Source organism: Polypterus senegalus, chromosome 16 (genome assembly GCF_016835505.1).
Source record: "Polypterus senegalus isolate Bchr_013 chromosome 16, ASM1683550v1, whole genome shotgun sequence".
NCBI lineage: Eukaryota > Metazoa > Chordata > Cladistia > Polypteriformes > Polypteridae > Polypterus > Polypterus senegalus.
In genome coordinates, this window is record NC_053169.1 from 16,135,667 (window position 1) to 16,160,500 (window position 24,834).

Sequence of the window (24,834 nt, forward strand, 5' to 3'; positions counted from 1 at the left end):
CTTCCAATCATTTGCTATAATCTTTGAAGGATAAATTCGTTTAAATATTTTCATATACTGTTGAAATGCTTTTTGAATTTTCATCAAGACTAACCAGTATTGCCTCTGGGATTGATATGGGTGTAAGATGTGGAAAGTGCTCTAGGTTTCGTTTAACAAAGTTTCAAATTTGCATATAAGAAAAAGTGTGTAGCTGGAATGTTATTTGGCGTGCAATTGTTCTTAAAGATGCAAATGTGTTGTCTATATAAAGCTTTCTATTATTTGAGAAGATGGAAAAACATCATTATCATGTATCGGAGCAACAGATAAAGAGTTTTTCTACCTTGAAATGTGCTCTGCATTGGTTCAGTATTTTAAGCAATTGTTGGATGACTGGATTTATAGTAAATTGAAGATAATATTGAATAGAGCACAAAGCAGTTCATACATGGAAAATTTAGAATAAGGTTTGTTCTCCATTGCAAGCCATCCCCAGGGTAAATTCATGAATTTCTGCCAATTTTCTAGATGTTTAGTATTGTCATGCCACCTTTTGTTTTAAATCGTTTAGAGTCACTTTTTCAATGCAAGGATGTTTCTAATTCCAGGTGAGTGATGTTGTAAATAAGTCTAATTTCTTGAAGAATTATGTGTTAATGTATATAGGGATACTCTGGAATAAATATAAGCCAGCTGCATTTTAAATTTAATATTTCCATTAGCCTTAACAGAGAGCAAAATTGGCAGAGTGGTTAGCACTACTACCCCATGGTTCCTGATTATTGGGATCTGATCCATTACCCAAGTTTGTATATTCTCCCTGTATCTGTGTTACTCCTCTGTGCACTCTAGTTTTCATCGCACATCTCCAAAAATGTGCTTGTCAGATGGACGCCTAGAAACTAATCAGTGAGTATATATGAGTGGGCCCAGCAATGTGCTGTTCTAAATTATTACAGGGGATTTTTTTTTTTATTCCAAGCAATTTCCAGTTACTTTATGAACTATTTATTCTATTGGGTAGCTTTGTTGAGCTCTCAGTTTATGGCGCTAACAATACAAAGCTTTACACTTGTGAAAGAAGTGCAAAAAGATGCTGCAGTGTATTAATTAAAATTGATTAATTGTTCAGTCGTTTTTCTGCTTCATCTTAGTTTACCTCCCCTGCTAGCTAAGCTTTTCCTCCTAATTGTTTCAAATACATGTATTTTAGCAGACAATATTGTGCATAGTGGCATTGGATCCTACAGAGTAAGATTTCGATTTGAACAGTTATAGGCTGGGTTCTCCTGTCTCAAGTTTAAAATGACTTGCACTACAGATCCACACTAACCAGACATACCTACAAGTCCATAAGAAAGCTTATTGCAGCCACTCAAAAAAAAAAAGATAAACTGAACCTAATTTTTCCTGTACCAGCAAATGGGGGGAAAGTAGAACTCTGTAAAAGATGCAGAACTTGCCTTTGTCAGGTATGCTTGGAAAGGCATGGCATGAAAGTCAATTTGAGTGTCATGCAAACTATCCATCAAACCATCCATTATCCAACCTGATTTATCCTAACTACAGGGTCACAGGGGTCTGCTGGAGCCAATCCCAGCCAACACATGGTGCCAGGCAGGAAACAAACCCTGGGCAGGGCACCGGGCCCACTGCAGACCACATACACACACACAACAAGCAAACACTAGGGACAATTTAGAATCGCCAATGCAAACCCACACAGACACGGGGAGAACATGCAAACTCACGCAGACCACTGCATTATCATTATTATTATTATGTACTTATTTGTCTGACTCCTTTATCCAAAATAATTGATTACATGTGTCTTTTTTTCATTTTACGAACAGACAGGGGAAGTGACTTGCTCATGGTCACGCAGTGTCAGTAGCTGGACACACAACCTCGGGGTTTGTTTCGTGTATAGCATAATAATAATCTGGTCAGTGAATGCACAGAGTTGAACATAGCATCCTTGCTGAGGCCATGCACATCACCGACTGTAGAAATTCATCGGTGGCATAGAAACAATGAGCTGCCAGAAGCTGCACAGTGGGATTGAAGGCAAAATTCCAGTGTGTTCCTCATTCCAATTTATCCTGCACCAGACGAAAGAGGGTTATTATTTCACACCCAGGCAGCCCGTATTTATTAATACTGAGATGGTTCAAGGGGTTCATGTCCACCCACAAAACAGTATTTAGACCTGCAACTTGGGTTTTTAGACGGTTGAGTTACACAATTCTCTGGACATCTGCCATTGGCATTGCTGGTACTAAGGGGTGAGTCACCTTTTGACTATAAAGAATTTGACTGATTACATAGTGAATTTTATTAGTTAACTCATTATGTACTTAGAATGTCTACAGGAATAGAAAGTACTCCTTTTCCACTAACCTATAGCCTACATTATAATATTAAATTTACATTGCAAATTCAACTTATTATAATTATTCTATTGATGTTTTTTTTGTTATTCACTTGTCCAAATAAGAGCATCAGTGTGTTTTTGTGATCTATGCAAAATGACCTCAGTCTCTCTATGATGGAATTGCAGGCAAAAGTCCAAATAAAGAACGACACTGAAAAAAATTAGTGGGGCAGTTCACTTGCTAATTTGTGAATGAGATTAAGTGCTACTTTAGTTATGGAAGGTTTCAGGAATCACTCACTAGATAACGAGCAATCTTAAATACAACGTAATGAAGTACATAGCATTCCGAAGCTTTTGGTAAATGCACCACTGTGTATTTCATATTACTAATTGAGATTACTGAACCGAATTTGACTATATTACTATTATTGATTACTGATCTGAGTGATTAAAGGCTTTTTTAGGGAGATGTTGATCATTATTGATGATTTATACTCTGTGTGGCAGAATGATGCTTGTTTGGTAGTTAATGATAACAATAAGCGCTAACTGAATTAGGCTTTAGAATTAGGTGCACCTAATCACTATTACTGATTACAACTGATTAGAGCTATTTACTAACTTGACAATTAAGCTTAGAAGTAAATTATTTAAAACTCATTATGGCACTTTTTTATTGTTTAGTTTAAGAAGGAGAATTTGTAGTTTGCTATTAACTGCTACCTGTATCTCAGATGATAGGTTTAGGAGGGAGGTATATACTGTATATCATTGCTACTGAAAAATGTTATCTAATATAATATGAGAAACTCCTGGAAGAAGGTTGCCGCTATCACTATGATTACAACCACATTGTTTAAGTGACATTCTGGAAGGAGGCATTCACATCTTAGTGACCAACTTCTTCTTTAACTGATCAGGTTATGGAGGTGATTATTGCTCATTAATAACTTTTGTTGTTAGGATAGTATTAGGAGGGGGAGTCTTCATCACTGCTGCCTAATACTAATGTAAATGAGCTAGTGGACTTAAATGAACTATACAAGGCAGAGTAATTTAAACAAAAAGTATTACTAACCATCTTGCGTGGTTACGTTATATTTCATATTTTGTAAGCCCACATCACTATTACTGATTACTACTTGAATTCTCAAAGCAAGGATAGATAGCTACATTACTTGGGCTGATTATTGTTTTTTATGCCAAGTTAGGCTTAGGACAGAATGATGACAATACTGCTGTCAGTTATAAACTGTGGTGAGTTAGGCATGGTAGGGAGATTTCTACATGAGTATTATTGATTGCTGTCCCCAGTATTTGCAGCATCAAAAAAGTAAGAATATGTTCCACAACCCATCCCCTGCTGAGAACACACACGTGTATTGTGCAATAATTGGGAAACAGTTTACTCTGTTTCCGGATAAACGACAATATGTTATTTGCATGCAGGCATTTAAAACTAAATGTGTTGGAGCCTTTGAGGCATATAATATTTACACTTACGACACACTGGTGCCTAATATTCATGAGAAGAAAACTGATACTTCCTGTTTTCTACAAAATAATTGAAAAAAGAAAAGCTTGCAATCACCACCTTTTATCAGAAGATAAATATTGCCTTTGTTTTCTTGCCTTTGAACCACAGCAGAGTGTGTGGGTGTGGGTGTATGGGTGTGTATGTGTGTGTAGAACTACCAGAGTACTCTGGTGTCCCTCTACTCAGAAGCATGTAGTTAATGTTATGTAGCAATTTTAATTTGCACTGTGTGTGTGTTTCTGTCTGTCTGTGCTTGTGTGACAGCATCATCTACTCTGTTTTTCCTAACACTGCCAGGAAAGGTTGTGGCTACTTGTAATCCTGATTTGGGATAGGCTAGATCAAAAACAAGCTTGTGAGCTGCACACGGCTTCTGATGTCAACCTGTGAGATGCACACTACTAAAGCCGCTATGCAAAATCAAAACTGATTGTCCACACATTTTGCTATGAATGTAATTTAATATCAATAATTTTATGTCATTCTGCTTGCCTGGCCACTGGTGACAAATTTAAACATTTTTACATGTAATCATTGTCCCTGATATGATTTTTAATATCTGTATTTATCTTGCTGTTTTACCTTATTAACGAAATGTGACAATTTCTTTAGATTTTGTATGTTGTCAACCAAATCTTGTTTTCTTCTGTGAATACATTTTGAAATAATCAAACAATATAATCATCACAGTACAGCAACTGAATACTTTAGACCACAAATTTAGTTGTTGTTCTCACGTGCAAGTTACCTTTCCATGCCTGCATTACTTTTTTATAAGGTTACCAAAGTTGACTTTTGAACAAGCCAGATTATACTAAAGATTTGTCTATTTAGATAGATAGATAGATAGATAGATAGATAGATAGATAGCTAGATAGATAGATAGATAGATAGATAGATAGATAGATAGATGAGGCACTATATAATGACAGACAGACAGACAGATAGATAGATAGATAGATAGATAGATAGATAGATAGATAGATAGATAGATAGATAGATAGATAGATAGATAGATAGATAGATAGATAGATAGTGCTTATTTTGTCCCAAGGAGAAATTTTACAGTTTCAGATTGCGTTGGTTTGGACATGTGCAGAGGAGAGATGCTGAGTGCATTGGGAGAAGGATGCTAAGGATAGAGCTGCCAGGGAAGAGAAAAAGAGGAAGGCTTAAGAGAAGGTTTATGAATATGGTGAGAGAGGACATGCGGGTGATGGGTGTAACAGAACAAGATGACGAGGACAGGAAGATATGGAAGAAGATGATCCGCTGTGTCAACCCATCACGGGAGCAGCCGAAAGAAGAAGAAGAATGCATTTTTAGCTTTTATGTGTCTATGTCAGGGATGACATCAAGTTATACTTTTAGGAAGTTATTTTTTATTTTGCTGTAAACAATCAGTAAAGGAATTAATCAAAAATTTGTTAAAGTTTATTTCAGTTAAAATTTTTCACCTGTCTGATCAATTTCTGGAAAGGAGATAGTTTTCAAATTTTCTCTATACAAATACTTTATCATTCAAGTTAAAAATCAATCTAAAATCAACCCAACACATTCAATCTTGCGGTTGAAAGTCAGCAAGTAAAACTAAACTTGCTCCTTTACTGAGTAAAACTGGCACCATGAAATTAAACTGTAATTTTTATTAAGAAATATTATCACACTTATATTGGGTAAAAAGGCTGATGGACTGTTACCTTCTAGTTATGCACACAAAATGTTTTTTTCTTGTTGCAACTCAAGCAAACCAAATGCACAGTTACACCTAGAAATGCATTACAATCGTGGGTATCTATACTTGTCTCCTTTCTCCAAAGAGCTTTTTGAGTCTTTAAAATGTTTTCATCTTGTATGTACATCTTCAGTCCACTTAGTCCACCAGCAGGCTCCATACAGCCTTCCCTAAAGAAAGTTATCATTATTGGTAAGCTGTTATTGAGAGTTTCTTTCTCTTGACGCTTGGTTCATGTTCTCTCTCCAGATCATTTGAAGTAAATCTCTTGTGTGTGCACCTTTGCTCTAAAAATGAGGTTCCCAATATAACACTGTGCTATTTCAGTGCATTAGGAGGCCATGCTCTACTTTACAGCAACACTGTTTGAACAATGACACCTAATGAAATTCATAATGCACAAGTGATATTTATTTTGAAAGAATGCCCAGCACAGGTATACCATTAAGACTCATGTCTCCTACTTTATGAAAACCAATAAATACTGTTGTAACTGACTCAAAACTGTAATATCTACTTTAGTCACTTGTCAAAAATTAGATCGAGAATGGGGTTTATGACTATCGTTTCACAAAAAGGTTTTATTACCAATGTTTGTTCAAAGATGCTTTCAAACATAATCATGAACTAAAATGTACAAATTCACATACTACAGAAGGCAGCGTTCGGGTAGACTGTGTTACTGCCAATACCAATGTTTTTTTTTAAAGCACCACCAACCACTTCTACTGACTTCATAGGAACAGTCACCAGAGACATGAATGTCACTGCCAAGGTAAGTTGTGAATAAGAGCATGGGGGGTCATGAGGTCCAAGTCTTTAGAGTCCTGGTGCTTCTTGTCTTGCTATATGGTTGCGAAACATGGATGTTATCCAGGACCTGAGATGAAGACTGGACTCCTATGGTACTGTGTCTCTCCGGAAAATCCTTGGGTCCCGCTGGTTTGACTTTGTGTTGCTCATGGAGTCTCGAATGAGGCACATGACCTGCATTGTGAGGGAGTGTCAGTTACGGCACTACGGCCATGTGGCGCTTTTCCCCCCGAGGGTGATCCGGCTCGTAAGATCCTCATTGTTGGGGACCCGAGTGGCTGGACAAGGCCAAGGGGTCACCCATGTAAAAACATGGCTGCGGCAGATAGAGGGTGGGACTGGACCACGTGTCTGCCTGGGGGGTTGCAAACTGGGATCCCAAGTTGTTTCGTCGTGTAGTGGGTGCAGCAACCCACTGTATCAGTGCATGCTCCACAACTTGACTTGACTTGACCAACCACTTCAATTTCCCAAATGTGTAGGCTATTTTAATACTTTTTTTGCAAAGACTCTTTTCACCCTCTGAAACTTTGTTTTTTAATTATAATTCAAAATGGATGCTGACAATCAAGTTATTTATTTATTTATGCACCAAAGTAATTACTAGTACACCTCACAATTCATTTAGTCACTATGTTCAAGCAAACATACACCTTTTTTGCATTGCAATATATTGCAAATATTCTCATCATCCATCCATTATCCAACCCGCTATATCCTAACTACAGGGTCACAGGGGTCTGCTGGAGCCAATCCCAGCCAACACAGAGTGCAAGGCAGGAAACAAACCCTGGGCAGGGCGCTCACATACACACACACCAAGCATGCACTAGGGCAGGGGTCCTCAATCCCAGTCCTGGAGAGCCGCAGTGGCTGCAGGTTTTTGTTCTGACCTGGTTGCTTAATTAGAAAGCAATTCTTGCCAATAAAGCACTAAAAAGCTATGAAATTAAATTAACTCTGCTATGTCAGGTCATTCTCATATCCTAGATTTTCTTTCCCTTTCTATCATGCAAATGATTTGAAGGCTAAAATAGACGAGTAATTCTCAGTCCTTCACTTTTTTCTCTTCATTTTTCTTCCCAGTATTTAATTAAACCCAATAGTGCAGATAAATACACACAGGTGTAAATGTAAATAAGCTAAATGGAGAAATGCTGCTCTCTCTTGTCATTTGCATGTTATTGATAATAAGGAGCAATTAAAATAGCTGTTTAAGACAAAATTAAGCAATAAGGGCTCAAAATCACTAAAGTGAAGCGGAAGTGTTACTTTAGCAATAAGTGCTTTTTATTAAGCAACTGGGTTGGAGCAAAAACCTGCAGCCACAGCGGCTCTCAAGGACCGTGATTGAGGACCCCTGCACTAGGGACAATTTAGAAACCTAACCTGCATGTCTTTGGACTGTGGAAGGAAACCGGAGTACCCGGAGAAAACCCACGCAAACACGGAAAGAATATGCAAACTCCACACAGGAAGTATCCGGGAAGCGAACCCAGGTCCCCTAACAGCGAGGCAGGAGCGCTACCCACTGCACCACCGTGCCACTATTCTCATCACAACCAATTAAATGTACAGGATTTTCTCAGATGTGTGTCATTCTTCCTAATGTCCTTGAATTGCACAGACATCTATCCACTTTCATAACCTGCTGATTAGAATTCATGATTACAGAGTTGGTGTGCAAGACAGGAATCAACCCTGGACAAAGTGATTGTCAATTTTATGGTGTACTGTACTCACCCACAATCCCAAAGTCACTCACACCAGGGTAAATTATATTTATCAATGTAAAAAAATGACAAATTCCTAATGCAAATATTTTTGGCAAATAAGTGAATTATCATTACCATTTTCCAACCTCAACATCTTTAAGATATGCGAAGAAAATGAAGTAACCACATACAACCCACACAAGCGCCATGAGAGAATGTAAATTTAAATGAGATAGTGACCATACAGGTATTCAAGCAAAACTCTTGGAGCAGTGAGGACAGCAGTGTTAATCATTGTATTTGCTCCATGACACCCTAGGTAAAATCCTTCAAATTATATAAAGTGCCTTTTTATATTGAACACCATTATTATTTACTTTGATAATATATTTTTGAACAGCAGCTAAAAATAATTGTTGTTATTCTTGTTTTTTGACAATATATGTTTTTTGTGCATTTTCTTGTTTCTTCTTATTATTGTCACTCCGTTTTCTTGTAATAATCACTTTGAACTGCTAAATTGTGTGAAATATTCCATATAAATAAAATTATTAATATTATTGTTGTTATGCAGTTGTTTACACACTTTTTTTCAAACTTGAACAGTAACAAACTTAAGTAAATTGCTCAGAACTGTATAATAAACACATATAGAGGAACTAACTGACCACTTAGTAGTTTAAAATTTGAAAAGCCCTAGTGAGTGGTATTAAAAAGGAAATGAAAATGAAGCCAATGCTTCTTTGGAAATTACTTCAAACTACTAGGGAAACTGTACAAAACAAAAAAAAAATGAAACAAAACCAAATGATGAAGTATTATGTTTTAAGTAAAAGATTTTAAAACAGCATAGTGGCACAGTGGTTAGTGCAGCTGCCTCACAGCTGTTTGAGGAGTGGCTTGGAATTCCACCTCAATTATCCCATGCCTTTGTGTTTTGTTTTGTTTTTTTCCACCAGTTCCCTACAGTTCTTCCATATTCCAAAGAATCATAACAAAAAATCGCTTACTTGGATTCCCTTAATCCAGTTCAGAGTCACAGGGGCCATCTCTGCAGCATTAAAGGAAGACAGGATCTAAATATGAACTGAATGCCAGTTCATCATATCAGGCACTCACACACATACATACTTTCACCCATGCATCACAGAGTTTCTGGGAGTCTCCTGGAAATCAGTGGGTTTGCCCTGAATCTCACAAATAAGCTATCAGCTTTTTTTGTGTTGTGTTGTTGTCCCATCCTGTAAAATTTTTTAATTGGTATTTAATTATATACCAGTGTTTTTTTTCCAAACAGGTATCCTAGGTCAGTAAGATTTCACAGGAATGATGACTTTTCTCCTCCCTAAAATAAATGTAGAGAGACACTTAATTATACAACTATGTTATTTTCATACCACTTTCCATTAAATCACATTTTCCAAAGTTAGGTTATCTGCAATTAACCTTTGCCTATTAACTTGACACCAGTGGGAGTACTCTGAGAAAGAAATAAAAATCACTCACCCATGTATGGCAAGCCAAATGCATTTTAAGATATCTGAAAATATATTTAAGATATCTTAAAATGAATTACAGATATCTGAAAACATTTCCTATTTCAAAATATATTAAATGCATTTGAAAACATCTTAAACAGATTTTAAGGTATCTTTAAACAATACACTGTTTTAAGGTATCTCAAATCAAATATCTTGCAATAAGCTCCCCTTGCATTCCGACTTATCTGAGATATATTTCAAGATATTTTAAAATAGGCCCGCATGCTCTATGAGATATCAGAAATGCAATTCAGGCCATCAAAACAAATTACTTCCTGTAAAACTGCCTATGCTTTAAATAGGACATCTTGTCTATTTTAAGATATCTTGAAATTAATTTCAGGTATCTTGAATTGGGCAGGAAGTTATTTTTGATATAGATTAAAATGCATTTCACTTAACATATTCTTATATTTCACTTCTTTCTTGGAAAACCAAGACACAAAACCTGAAATCAAGACATTCTGTCACCCTAGACTAACTACTTTTTTTTTCTTTCACGCACTACTGTTTAAAAGTTGGAGGTCACCCATACATTTTCATTTTTTGATAGAAATTGATACATTTTATTATTAAGATACCATTATATTGATTTTAACATATAGTCAAGGCATCAATAGTATTTATAATGACTATCACTGCTTGAAATTACTCTTTTTTAATTTATTATTCACATATTGCTACAAAGCCTCATTTTCAGCAGCCATTCCTTCAGTGTTCTACTGGTCAACTTCCTTAGCGTATCCTTAGTTATGTTTATATGCTAACTGGTTATTAGAGAAATATTTATAATTGCATTAGCACACCTAAAACCTGCCATTCTGTTCACTTGGGTTCCAGGGCACTGGTATTCCTAAAGTTCAGCTCTGGGTTCAAAATGGCCAAAATGAAACAGGCTTCTCAAGAAACATGTCGATCTATTGCATTGTTTTATTTTTTTTCACAGAATGATGGCTGTTCCATATGACAGACTGCCAAGAAGCTCAAGAATGCACACAAAGGTGTCTGCTACTGTCTTGGGAGCTGGTCAAACCTATATAGAAAAAGAGGGGGAAGGCCCAAATGCACAATTGCATAAGAGGAGGAGGACAACAGAATCAGTCCTAGCATACCTGTACCAGTCAATAAATGTCTTAGAAGTCCTCAGGTAAATTCTTCTTTAAATACATGCCAAATACCAGTGTCGTTTGCAAAAGAGAAATGACGATTTTGGGATGCTGGCCTTAGAGGCAAAGTTTCAAAGGAAAAAGCCAAAAGTGAAACCTGCAAAAACAAAGAAAATGTTAAAACTGGCAAAGCAACACAGATATTGCAACGACACTGACTAGAAAAGTGCATTATGGTCAGTATCCTGGAGTCGTCTTTTCTCTTCTGCCGATGACATTATTATTTGATGAGTATTTAGTGAAGAAGACAACAGAGGACATTTATTTCTAAAACTACAGACTCTGATGTTCTTATTCTCTTTTTCAGTTGCCCATCTGGGCATTCCTCATCTTCTTCTACTCTGGTTAGATCCAGTTTGCCCTCTTCAAGTAACAAACACCTTTGTATGAAATTTTGAAATCTATCTAATGGCATATCCTTCATTCAGGTAGTAATGTTCTTACCCACTAAGTTCTGAACAGTGTAGTGTAGGGTGCTCCAGCCTATCCCAGCTAACATAGGAAGAAAGGAGGGGAAAAAAACCCTGACCAGGATGCAAGCCCATCACAGGGCAAACACACACACAAACACACCCAACCACACACTAGGGCCAATGTGGTATCGCCAATTTACCTAACCTGCGTGAACAGTGGGAGAAAACCTCAGCACTGGGGGAACCCATGCAGACATGGGGAGAACATGCAAACTCCATGCAGGGAGGGATGCAAACCCTGGTCTCCTTATTCCGAAGCGGAACCCTAAAAAAAACACAAAAAACAATAGACTGATATGTTTCTTGAGAAAGCTGTTTGATTTTGGCCATTTCTGAACCCAGAACTGAACTCTGGTAATGCCAGTTCCTTGCAACCCAAATGAACAGAATAACAGGTTTCAGTGGTGCTAATGCAATTGTGAAGGTTTCTCTAATAACCAATCAGCCTCTAAATGTGAAAAATGAAGTATAGGTTAAGAGAGTTTGCCATTAGGACACTGAAGGAACTGCTCATGAAAATTGGGCTTTGCAGCCATATGTAAATAATAAATTAAACATTATTCATTTCAAGCAGTAATAGCCATTATGAACACTAGTCATACTTTGATAACACAAACTTCTGAACGGTAGTGTATATTCATTAAGTGTAACTATAGTCATTCCTAGTTCAAGTTCATATCAATACGTTACAAACCTCACCTTTCATCAAGAGAAAGAATCTCTTTGACAATTTATTAACTCGACTCATCCTAACCCGCCCCTGCTCTACAGAGTGGTCTACAGAGTGGGATTCACTCGCGTGTAATGGAAACTCTCATAGGAAAGAAAAAGAAAGACAGAAAGCGAGTGTGTGGCAGCTGGACAGATCAGTCACAGTCCGCGTGGTGAACGCGTCTCACACCAACAAGTCAGTGGAAGCAATAGCAAAAATAGCAATGCGGAAAGACAGAGGTTAGTGTAGTTAAAGCAAATTACCTGGAACTTCCGCCTTGGTTAAAAAAAAAAAAAATAGCAGTTACTCAGGTGTAGGCACGCCGCAGCCTCCGCGCGCACGAACAACAGTCTGCGCGCGTCCGTCCACGAGAAGCTCGACAAAGTCTGCGCGCGTCCGTTCACGAGAAGCACTACGAAGTCTGCGCGCCTCGCACTGCCCGCTCATCGCACTCGACGTCTGGCGCGACTGGCGTTTGCATTTTCTTTTTATTCATTACTCATTTACGGGGACACAACGGAGGACACCCATGGCGAGTTTGGACTGTCTGGAAGAGCGAGTTTCTTTCGGTAGGTGCCTTTCTTCTCATCTTACCGTGGAGGTGCGGGGAGTCCGCGTTGCACGCTGTTTCTAAAGACTTGTGTCTTTAATAAGGGGTGTCGCGGTCTCGTGGCTTATTTAATATTACTGCTATTAACAAATGTTATCTTATTGCACGGGTAGAAAGGAATTACACCGACTTGTTACCAGCATTTTGTTTGATATTTAGACAGGATGTGAAGCTTCCAAGCCAATGCTTGTGTATTTGGTAAAACGTTACATTTAAACTTTTGGGCAACCGTGACTCTTTTTTTGTACGGCACTTTTGTTCATTGTTGGTTGAGAAGAGGCTGAAGCTCTTTCGCCTGCTAAAAATAAGAACTTTATCAAGAGTGTTCACTTATTAAACGACAAAAGAGGGCAACCTGCTGTGTACTTGATATTGTTTCGACCTGCGTCGGTAGGTCAGTACAGCGTTATGCCAGTCTTTGCATCACAATCCAGTGAGGGGTTAAATGACAGACCACCGCACAGTAGCGTTTGTCTTTGAACCGGTATGTCTTACTTTCACGCTGCTTGTTAGGGATTGCCTTTTAGATTGATAATTTTACCTTTCAAACTTAATGATTCATTTGATTGCTTCAACGCAGTCCACTTGGAAAGATTAGAAATTAAAAAATGTGGCAGCTATACACTGCATTGCCTTCATAAGTCATATTTTGTCGTTTTCGTTAGATCTTAAGTTTTACGTTTTAATGTTTTAGAAGGCCTGGCCTCTCAGATCGTATAATTTTGCATTTCAGTTACCAGCTGCGTTTTAGATGGTTTGAGTTTACCATAGGGGCATTAATAAAGTTGTTCCTTTTGCATTTATTTATCCATTTATGTATGTATGTATGAGTTGTATTGCATATGTGTCATATTTTAATATATTCCTTGTTGTCAGCACTCTTTATTGTTTGTGGGAAAAAGTGAAGGCAGAACAAAAGTTTTTCTTGGCATGAGTTACTACCTGGCCGTGTTAGTGGTACATTTTTTAAAGAATCATATTTTAGTAAATTACTTTGAATTTAAATTAAATCTTTCATTTTTTTTGAAGGAAAACTTTTACACTCTATAATTTATGTTTCAATCCACAGTTGGTGTACAATTTTGTTCTTCTATGTTGTGTAGCATGTGTGTTTGCCTTGTACAGTAGACGGTTAGCACTGTTTTTGGCTCTAACATTCAGTGTGTTGTATCATATTTTCTTACATTCCTACTGAGTTGCAGTTTGTTGTCATTTCTGGAAGCTCCAAAAACAGATCAAAACTTGTGCTTGGTTTGAGTTATTGTGTACTATGTCATACGTGTTTTTAACAATTCTCATTTTATTAAATGCCAGTGGCTTTTATGTTGAATCTTGTACAACTCCAAAGGTGCGTCTGAAAGAATTTTACACTGTTACGTTTTTCATTTCAGCTGTGGTTTATAATGTATATTTTGCTCTTTGCAGTTCATCATTTTAGCCCATATGTATGAATGACATATTTTGCCAGCTGGTTTGCAGTAGTGCTAGGGATGTATCTTTTAATGTGCATATGTGATGTTCAGAATATTCCTCCTAGTTTGTGCACAGTTCTGGAAGACCCACAAGCTGATCTAAAATAATGCTTTTCTGAGTGATCCTGCTATGATGCACATTTTAAGAAATCATATATTAGTAAATTACTTTGGACTTTATGTTGTTTGAATGATTCACTTTTGCAGCGTATGTTTTGTATTTCTGATGGCTATACAGTAGTTATGTTTTACAATTTATAGTTACATATTCTACTATTTAAATGTCATGTTTAGTAGGTGAGTTCAAGTTGTACATTTTGCAGTTTGGTTTAGTTCTGTTGTAGGTTGTATATATCATTGTACAGACATCATGTTTTGGTAGATTATTTCTATGGGTAAGGAATATCTAAAAACAACATTTAAGAAAGTACAATTCATCCAGGGTTTCTTTGTGCCTTGCATCCAGTGCCTCCAGAATAGGCTCATATCCCCAAATACTCCAAATTGGATTTTACAGTATAGGTTTGACAAATTACCTTTCAACATAGATTTATTTCAAATCATGCATGTTGTGCTTTGGTTTGTGACTGTGATTTAAGTTGTACATGTAACTATTCAAGAATCATGTATCTGAAGTTGCCAGTGAGGTGTATTTTGTTTCAGTAGACTTCTACAAAGGTGTATATCTTCTTCCTATGGTGTATATTTCCTTCATGAATCATATAGTAGTTTAGTTGTTGCCTTTGCATTGTAGGTTAAATGTTCAGAAGACATATTTCATTGGATCACCTTTATATTGTACTTTTTTTTCACATAGTAGTTGTCTTTTATGGGATGTATATTTTATCAAGTAGGCATTTTATTTTGATAAATTATTTGTGAATGGTAATTTTTTTTATTTTAGTTTCATTTTGGATATGATTATTTGGTAGCAGGTACATTATTGCTATTTGTTCACAGTATTGGACCCAGTTTTGATTTTTAGCTGAGATGCACGTCGTATGGTGTTTCCTGATCCCAACGTGATCAGATGGATTTCCTGTACAGACTCCAGTTTCCGGTCTGAAGACATTCTGTTAAGTTGCTTGGCGACTTTATTTGCCTCCTTTGCGTGAGTGAATAGGGATCCTCCTTTGACACCCAATCGATGTTTAGTTCATGCTTTATGACCATTGTTGCCAGGAAGTGTGGGTTTCTACCCATATATAAAAATAGGTTTAGAAAAAGTACTGGTAAATTTTACTCCTTCAGAAAACTTGCTTTTAGCATTGTATCTTTTACATTTTGGCTTTCAGTTACTAGTTCTGCCTGAGAATTGAACTTTACAAAATTCTGAATATTCATTGTTCAGCATTCATCAACTAGCCTGTGATGAGCAAAATGCAGAAATGTATTCACTCGGGTTGTGGTTTTATTGAAGGTACAGTTTCTTGGACAACCCATGCAGTAGTTATCTGTAAAACATTCAGGTTCTGGCCTCTGTTTTTTTAAAGACTAAATTTCATGTCAGTAAAACCAATTATTGACTGAGAGGCAACTTCAAACTCATCCTGTATTTCAAAAGATCTGTAAAACCACAATAGGAACAAACTTACTACTCAAAAGAATAATCTGGTTCTCAGTGTTTATTTTGAAAACCTGACCATAAAAGTTAGTGCATTACAATAATGCACTTTTTATTTTCTGTTTACTGATATGTTTTTACTAAATAGTTTATTAGATTTAGATTATCATAGTTAATGATTTTAATCCTGAGCTTTGCAGCACATGATATGCTATACCATATTTGTTCTCAAGTGTCAGCTTGTCCATTTAGAATCACGGGTATCAACATTAAAGGATTATTTAAACCTTGGTCAGAGTGAAAACAAACAGCGTAACCAAAGCCCAATCGCTCTATATTTCTCCATCTCTAAAACTTATGTTACTGTCTTATTACTGCATACATTCACAACACCTTGAATTTAAAACTAGTTTCTTGATACAGAAAATTATTATGTTTTACCAGTTCAGCCCCCAAAAATGTAAAAATCAGACTTTGCAAAGATCTATTAGCTATATCTTACCAGTAACAAAATTCAAATGTTCATCTATGGATAAAAAAGACCATTTTTTTCAAAACATTTCACAAGTGTTTAGATGGCCCTCAGTGCTACATGCAATCAAGACCCCCTGAGACAATATGGAAACTGTTAAAATATTTAATAATTTGTTTTTTGTGATATGTATTTGTGGATGCCCTTTTGTGTATTATATATTTGCTTGCTTACTGAGGGCAAAAAATATATGTTGTCTTTGTTGTAACATAGCACAATAAAGCAACTGAAAAAAGAAAATGCGGTGCAACAAGCCAACAGAATAAAACTTCAACCCATTAAACCACATTTTTTATTGTAGTCAACATCTTAATAAGATTTGTGACCAGTAGGGGGCATTGCAGCACCCCAAACACAACCACCATGACACAAGTCCCGGGTTAGAATAAAAGGTTTTTTGTACAAATACCTTACAAAGGGCTTTTATGTAATCACAACTCTATTCTCTCTCTCTCCCACTCCTCCCAGGTAAGCTTTGTCTATCCTGCACACCCGACTTCATCTCACCTGGATGAGGTCGAGCAGCTTCATTTATTTTAGACATGGAAGTACTTTCAGTGCTAGGGCATAGCCTGATGAAAGCACGTCCGGGTCAAGTGGAAGTCCCACAAAGTAGGGATGATGGATCCCTGCACCACCCCATGGTGACACCCACAGAATCTGACAAGGCTACCATATGGGACTACAGTTCTCAGCTTTCCTTGTGGGTTGCCGCATAGGTAGCATCACCCCTTGTTTAAAGTAACCCTGAGAGCTAGGGAAATGTCTTCCAACTATACTGGACCAATTATTGTGGCCTTAAAGGGGACCTGAGCTTTGTGGCAGTAATGCCAAACCACTGAAAAACACAGTGCCTCAGTCAGATCATAGAGGTATGAACGCAGTCAGAGATGTACAATCGTATATTTTGTCAAAACAAAGAGTAAATACTGAAATCGTAGTCAAAAGACAGAAAAAATACGTAGGTCTTTTAAGGCAGAAAATTAAAACTGCCATGTCATTATTGAATCTGCACACTGGCTTGTTCTACTTTTTGATATTGCACTGATGCTTTGCACTGTTTTCTATCAAAAAGATAGAAATGTCTTGTAAATAGTAATACATCTTTAGTTATTATTTTATAGAGTCTACTGTGTTTGGGGGGTGGGGGAGTTAGGTTATCAGGCTCTTTCATGGTTTGTTTTTTATCTCCACATGGCTAATTATGCATGCATAGGGCACGTGCCTCCTTGTCTTATACTAACGTAGGACTCGAAGATTAACCAGCACATTTGGCGACAAGCAAAGGTAACTTGTTATTTATGATGTACTAACAAAATACCCGCGCTTCACAGCGGGTATTTTCAACTTATGAAAAAGAAAAGGAAACATTTTAAAAATAACGTAACATGATTGTCAATGTAATTGTTTTGTGACTGTTATGAGTGTTGCTGTCATCAAGGATTTGATTATCATAATTTTTTTCAATCAGGTTCGTATTGGGAGGATGTGTTGTGTTCAAGTTACATTCCGTGTTTGTCAACCGTTGTAAAGATTTTCCTGCGAATATTTAGTGGCAGCGTGTCTATGAACGTAATTTAAACTTAAGATTTACACCTTGCTTTCCTATTGATATGTCTACAAAGGCTTGTTCAGCGTCAGAGGGTTGTTCGTTTCCTACTGCATCAATAAGCGGCTCGTCTTCCTCTTTATCTGAGACACCACACACTGCATGTACAGGTTTACCTTTCCCAGTCCTGCAAAGTCAGTTCTTGTGAGCCGCTCGGAGTACATGCATCAAAGGTTCTCAACTGTGCTTGTGCTATCTCGTGCGATCTTGCGATGTCCGCGGCTTTATTTAATGTTAGCTCAGACCCGGCACTTAAAAGTTTCTCTCACACTTTTGCTGAGTTTGTGCCAAACACTATTCTATCCCTGACCATCTCATCTTTTTTTGCATAAGCACAGTCCTTCACCTGCGAATATTTAGCTGCAGAATGTCTATTGGATTGCTGCTGACGGACACCTCACACGGCGACCGAGCTGCAGGCTATGGCCGTATATATGTACGTAAGTAGGTTCCAGTTATGACCGTTATGCGTAGAATTTCGAAATTAAACCTGCCTAACTCTTCGTAAGTAAGCTGTAAGGAATGAGCCTGCCAAATTTCAGCCTTCTGAAATTTTGGAGAATTAGTGATGAGTCAGTGAGTCAGTGAGGGCTTTGCCTTTTATTAGTATAGATATGTTTCATTAAAATACATCTTTGAGAATGTGCATTATTTACTTATCTGTTCTACTACAAAGTCCTTCAGAGTCTGAAATGCAAGTAATCAGCATTATATACCCAGGGGATGGTCCCATCCAATGTTGGCTGTTACAGGTTCAGGGTATATTGCACTGTTGTTGCAAAGTATTATGAGGAACTGGGGAAAACGTTCTGCCAAACCGTCCGAATTACCAGTAAATAATTCGACGACCAAGGGTGAATGTGAAATTTGCTGATCAACACTAAAAATGTCAAGTACTGGTATATATTTATGGTTTACATTTTTGTACAGTTATTGTAAATTTTTTATCTAATGTTTTATGTGATCTAATACAGTTAACTGTTAGATCACACCAGCTGCTTCAAGTTAACAGTAATCTGTTACTTTGATGATCAAATGAAATGATCAAATTAATTGTTTCAATTGGAGGTACCAGCCACCCCAAAAGTGGACTGTGCTGTTCTGTAGCCACTTTAAAATAACATCACAGTGAGTAGAAGCCAAAGATAAAGAAATATTTGTGCTTAGTGCAATGGTTATTGTTGCATCTTGTCAGCTCCAGGATTCTGGGTTCTTTTCCAGCGAGGGTCACGAATTTTCTGAAATTTGTAGATCTTTCTGTTCTGCCTTCATTATTTTTTTCTGACTACTCTGCTTTCAGCCAACATCCCAAATATACTTTATGTAGTTGGGTTAACTGATACAGTAACTATAAGTTACCCTAGTAGAAGTGAGTGGATATATGTTTGTGTATAACTAGATCTTAGCAACAGTATTTTGGAATAAACCTGTTGAGGAGAGAATGAATAAATGGACAGATCATTGTAAAAATTTTCAAATGTCTTTCCTGTTGCTGAGCTACTGTAGAATTACATTCTATTTAAAGTTTTAATGTGTAGTGTTTGTCCTGGGCATTCATTGTCTTAATAAGAGATCTGATAACAGATATGTTGCTAAAGAAACTTATGGAAGCAGCTTGATCAGTTTTGAGTAGGCAGTAGAAAAGCACATTTTTTTGTCCAAACTGGCAACAGCAATAATACACAATTTATATCAATGACATGTTTTAGGTACTTCTAGTGATCCATATCAAAGATGAGTAATTTTATGCATTTGGTTTAGAAGTGCTTATGCATAAATTATTTTATTTGCTCATTTATTTCATTCTGTTTCAGTATATTTTAACTTCTCTTTTTAAAATTTAAGTAGGCAAGAAAAAAATTGTTTTTGCAGGATATTGCACATATTGCTGGTAAAGAATGATAATAAAAATTATGCTTAATAAAGACAAGTGAAAATAATCCATAAACATAAAAAGGAATGTAAAATGGCTAGAAATTATAAACGTTTGCATTTTACAACTTAGTAAGCCCATATAATACTTTAAGTTTTTTCAGCTAGCTATGTTCTTTGCTAGTATAAACTTCAGTAGAGAGTTCAGATACAACAGCCTACATCATTCTGGAATATTTTGTTTAGGGATAAGAGCAAGTACTGTATTTTCAATGTTGTTTTCAGTTGTACACAGTGTGCAGAACACTCCTTGATAATTTTTGGGTCCCATTAGAGCTGCAGTGCTGGCACAACACTGAAATCTTAATCTGATACCGTGAACAGTTCAATTAGCTATAAAGAATGCTTTCGGTTAGCATATGAATATCTTAAATACACAAATCACATCATACAGAGATATGCAATCAAAAGCCACAACTGCTTTCCACTATAGTTCCAAGGTTTTGGGGACAATAAGAGAGAAAGATTTCACACAGCACTACTGTATAAGAAAGCAAATCTCTTCTATGTAAGCGGTCTTGTCTTTATTGGAAATCGTACCTTTAACGGGGGTGCCATCAGCAGGTATCATGATAGAATCAGAGCTGTTTGTGGACAATCTATACTAATGAAAGGCAAAGCCCTCACTGACTGACTCAGTCACTGACTGACTCACTCACTCATCACTAATTCGTGTGAGTCTGACGTCTGAGCGACGTATTCCATTCCATAAAGAATCATTTTCAGCACTTTCTGTAAAGAGTGAGTAAAGATTTGTGCATTTCAAGTTCTTTCTTTATGGAAGGGCGCATTTTTTCGCCAGGGAGTTGGGCTACTTTTTCGTGGGTCACCCTGTAGATGTGTGTGTATATATATATATATATATATATATATATATATATATATATATATATATATATAAAATCTATACTAATAAAAGGCAAAGCCCTCACTCACTCACTCACTCACTCACTGACTCATCACTAATTCTCCAACTTCCCGTGTAGGTAGAAGGCTGAAATTTGGCAGGCTCATTCTTTACAGCTTACTTACAAAAGTTGGGCAGGTTTCATTTCGAAATTCTACGCCTAATGGTCATAACTGGAAGGTATTTTTCTCCATTAACTGTAATAGAGTTGAGCTGGAAAGACGTGGGGGGGGGGAATTTCGTGTGACATCATCACGCCTCCCACGTAATCACATGAACTGACTGTCAACGCAGTGCGTAGAAAACCAGGAAGACCTCCAAAAGCGCTTAAGAAAACATGCATTATATAATTGAGAAGGCAGCTAAACAATAAGAAGCGAGCGAAAGTGACATATACTACCATATTCATGAGTGCTGCTACTCGAAAGAAAGCAAGGTGTAAACCTAAACTTTAAATTAAGTTCATAGACAGGCTACCGCATGCTTCACATGCCCACAGGTAATGCGGGATACAAGTTTAATGAGAGGACGAGGATATAAACGAGAGTTTTGATCACTTTGTAACTAAGTTAAAATTGTAGGTGAAGGAGTGTGCTTATGCAAATTCCGAGAGACTGTGTTTGTGGGGGATTGACAGTTAAGGTGGGTGGGGGAGTCATGTCATCATCTCCCCTCCCATTCATCTCATTTCGCTCTGAGCTGAGCTCAGTTAACGCCGCCTTCCAAGCAACTTCGCCAGACTGCCACCAAATACTCACAGAAAAATCCACAAGTTAATACACACGCTGTCTCTAGAGTTTCTCCACACTGAATCCTCCAGGCACTACTTACAAAAGGTCACATTGACAATCGTGTTACGCTATTTTTAAAATCTTTCCTTTTCTTAGCACAAGCACAGCTGAGAAGCTTCATGCATGTGCTCCATAACGCTAAAAATAATGCATTTAATCACACTTTGCATTACAAGCAAAGGGAGCTTTTGTCAATGCATGATTTCCTGGTACACCGATTACATTGATCAGCGATCCCGATTCATTTTACCCTCGCACCACCTTAGTTTGAGAAGAAGTATGAAAAATATGAGGTTAACACAGAAAACAGATCACCAATTCAAGCTTTATGAATAATCGATTCGCCATCAATAATTGTTTTGGTAAAGCCATCCTCCTTCCATTTTATAATTTTTCCGCCACTAGCCATGATTAAATGAACGGTAAAAAAGTAAGAGCAAAGCGAGGGTGACTTATTTAGGCAGGCATATATATGACAGCAACACTCATGACAATGTCAATCATGTTACGCTATTATTAAAATGTTTCCTTTTCTTTTCATTACTTTAACACACTACTTCTCCGCAAGTAGCTGGTATTTTGCTATATATATATATATATATATATATATATATATATATATATATATATATATATATATATATGAATGACCTCCAAAGAGCGCTGAGACTTTTGATATCATGAACGTGTCTGCAAAAACTAGGGTCTCCTGCCCAGCAAAAGTCGAGCAGCCAGCGCGCGTGCATAGCTGTGCCGGCCTTTGAGACGCTGACTGCGCTTCTGCCTTAAGTCAAAGTGAGCACTTTTAATTTTTTTCATCCTCCCCCTGCGCTATAGCCCAGACAAGTGCAAACACAGGACCCCTTTTCTACACCACGGCAAAATAATATTAAGGCGATTCACACTTTCTTTGCACGCATGTATACGATTATGAGGTCCTCAGCTCGGATTATGAAGACACGCACAGGAGTGGAGGACTGACAGTGCCATCACAGCCGATTAATGGCGGGACGCCTCACCAGTCTACACAAGACCCACCGCGACTGTCCCCAAAAGGCATCATAACGCCAGCTTAACACATCTCTATACTATATAAAAGAAAAGGCAACTTTCCTTTCTTTACACCTTTTTCCTTTTATCCCAAACCAAAGCCTTTCTCTTAACACTGCAGAGGACACAAAACTAATTTTCTTTAAATGCCGGTAAGGCACATTACCAGAGGCACAAATTTGAACGTTCACATAGAAAATGTAATTTCAATGTACCTGTACTTCTTAAAACGTTAATGTTTTACTGTTTAATAACTTATAGACTATAATTTATTATTTTTCCCTTGCACTCAGTGACCAAACCTATACACACACATATAGACACATACAAACATACACACAAGTATATGTATGTGTATATATATATATATATATACACACACACACATACATACATACATACATACATACATACATACATGCATACACACATATATATAATTTGTGTGTGTGTATGTATGTATGTGTGTGTATATATGATGTAGATAGGTATGTATGTATATATATACAGTATATATATGTGTATATGTAGATATGTATATAGATATGTAGATATGAAGATATGTATGTGTATATATATGTATGTGTGTGTGTGTGTGTGTGTGTGTGTGTGTGTGTATATATATGACAGCAGCAATCCAAGCTATGAGAAAACAGAAAAAGGAGGCGTGTTAGACGTCGTGGTACATTTTCTGATGCAGCTACCGAAAACAACTTTGTGATGCTGCCGCCTAATACACAAAACAATTACTTTGACAATCATGTTACATTATTTTTAAAATGTTTCCTTTTCTTTTTCATAACTTCTTTAACACATGACATCGCTGTGAAGCGTGGGTATTTTGCTATATATATATATCACAGCAACACTCATAACAGTGACAAAACAATTACATTGACAATCATGTTACGTTATTTTCAAAATGTTTCCTTTTCTTTCTCTTTCCTTTTTTAACACACTACTTCTCCGCTGCCAAGCGCGGGTATATATATATATATATATAGATAGATAGAGATATATATATATAGATAGATATGAGAACAACATATATATACATATATATATATATATAGATAGATATATATATATAGATAGATAGATAGAGATATATATATAGATAGATATGAGAACAATATATATATATATAGATATAGATATAGATATAGATAGATTGATAGATAGATATGAGAACAACACTCATATCAATGACAAAACAATTACATTAACAACCATGTTACGCTATTTTTAAAATTTTTCCTTTTCTTTTCGACCTTCTTTAACACACTACTTCTCAGCAGCTAAGCGCTGGTATTCTGCTAGTATATATATATATATATATATATATATATATATATATACAGTATATGCCAGCAACACTCATGACAATGACAAAACAATTACATTGTCAATCATGTTACATTATTATTAAAATGTTTCCTTTTCTTTTTCATAACTTCTTTAACACACTACTTCTCCGCTGCGAAACGCGGGTATTCTGCTAGTCTATAATAATAAAAGGCAAAGCCCACACTCACTGACTCACTGACTCATCACTAATTCTCCAACTTCCCGTGTAGGTAGAAGGCTGAAATATGGCAGGCCCATTCCTTACAGCTTACTTACAAAAGTTAAGCAGGTTTCATTTCGAAATTCTACACGTAACGGTCATAACGATCAACAACGTCCGCCATATTGAACTTTCTTGTTCATGGCCCCATCTTCACGAAATTTAGTAGGTGGCTTCCCTGCGCTAACCGAAACCAATGTACATACTTATTTTGGTGGTATGACGCCACTTTTAGCCTCCATATTGAACTTTCCAACATCACTAATTCTCCAATTTCCCGTGTAGGTAAAAGGCTGAAATTTGGTACTTATTTCGGTGGTATGATGCCACTGTCGGCCGCCATATTGAACTTTTAACGGAAACCGATGTCCGTACTTATTTCGTTGGTATGACACCACTGTCGGCCGCCATATTGAACTTTCCAACGTCACTAATTCTCCAACTTCCCGTGTAGGTAGAAGGCTGAAATTTGGCAGTCCCATTCCTTACAGCTTACTTACAACAATTAAGCAGGTTTCATTTCGAAGTTCTACGCGTAACGGTCATAACGGTCAACAACGTCCGCCATGTTGAACTTTCTTATTTACGGCCCCATCTTCACGAAATTTGGTAGGTGGCTTCCCTGAGCTAACCGAAACCAGTGTACGTACTTATTTCGGTGGTATGACGCCACTGTCAGCCGCCATATTGAATTTTCCAACATCATTAATTCTCCAACTTCCCGTATAGGTAGAAGGCTGAAATTTGGC

At 37.0% G+C, this 24,834-nt stretch overlaps 1 protein-coding gene and 1 long non-coding RNA gene across 4 annotated transcripts in view; one reads left to right on the forward strand and one right to left on the reverse strand.

Annotated features, from left to right (window-relative positions):
* Positions 1-7,955: 7,955 nt before the first annotated feature.
* On the reverse strand, positions 7,956-12,389 carry LOC120516671. The gene is made up of 3 exons (XR_005630883.1): positions 12,315-12,389; positions 10,813-10,963; positions 7,956-9,504 (listed from the first exon to the last, which is right to left on the reverse strand). It is a non-coding gene; the product is annotated as an uncharacterized LOC120516671 (long non-coding RNA).
* Positions 12,390-12,438: 49 nt separating this feature from the next.
* edaradd (EDAR-associated death domain) overlaps positions 12,439-24,834 on the forward strand; it is a 96,911-nt gene continuing 84,515 nt past the window's right edge. For 2 of the 3 annotated variants that reach the window (XM_039738521.1, XM_039738523.1), the window contains exon 1: positions 12,441-12,620. In XM_039738521.1, coding sequence (XP_039594455.1) covers positions 12,581-12,620 — 40 coding nt within the window. In that variant the 5' untranslated portion in view covers positions 12,441-12,580. Of the gene's footprint in view, positions 12,621-24,834 lie in introns of all 3 variants that reach the window. The other variant, XM_039738522.1, reaches the window with a different exon arrangement.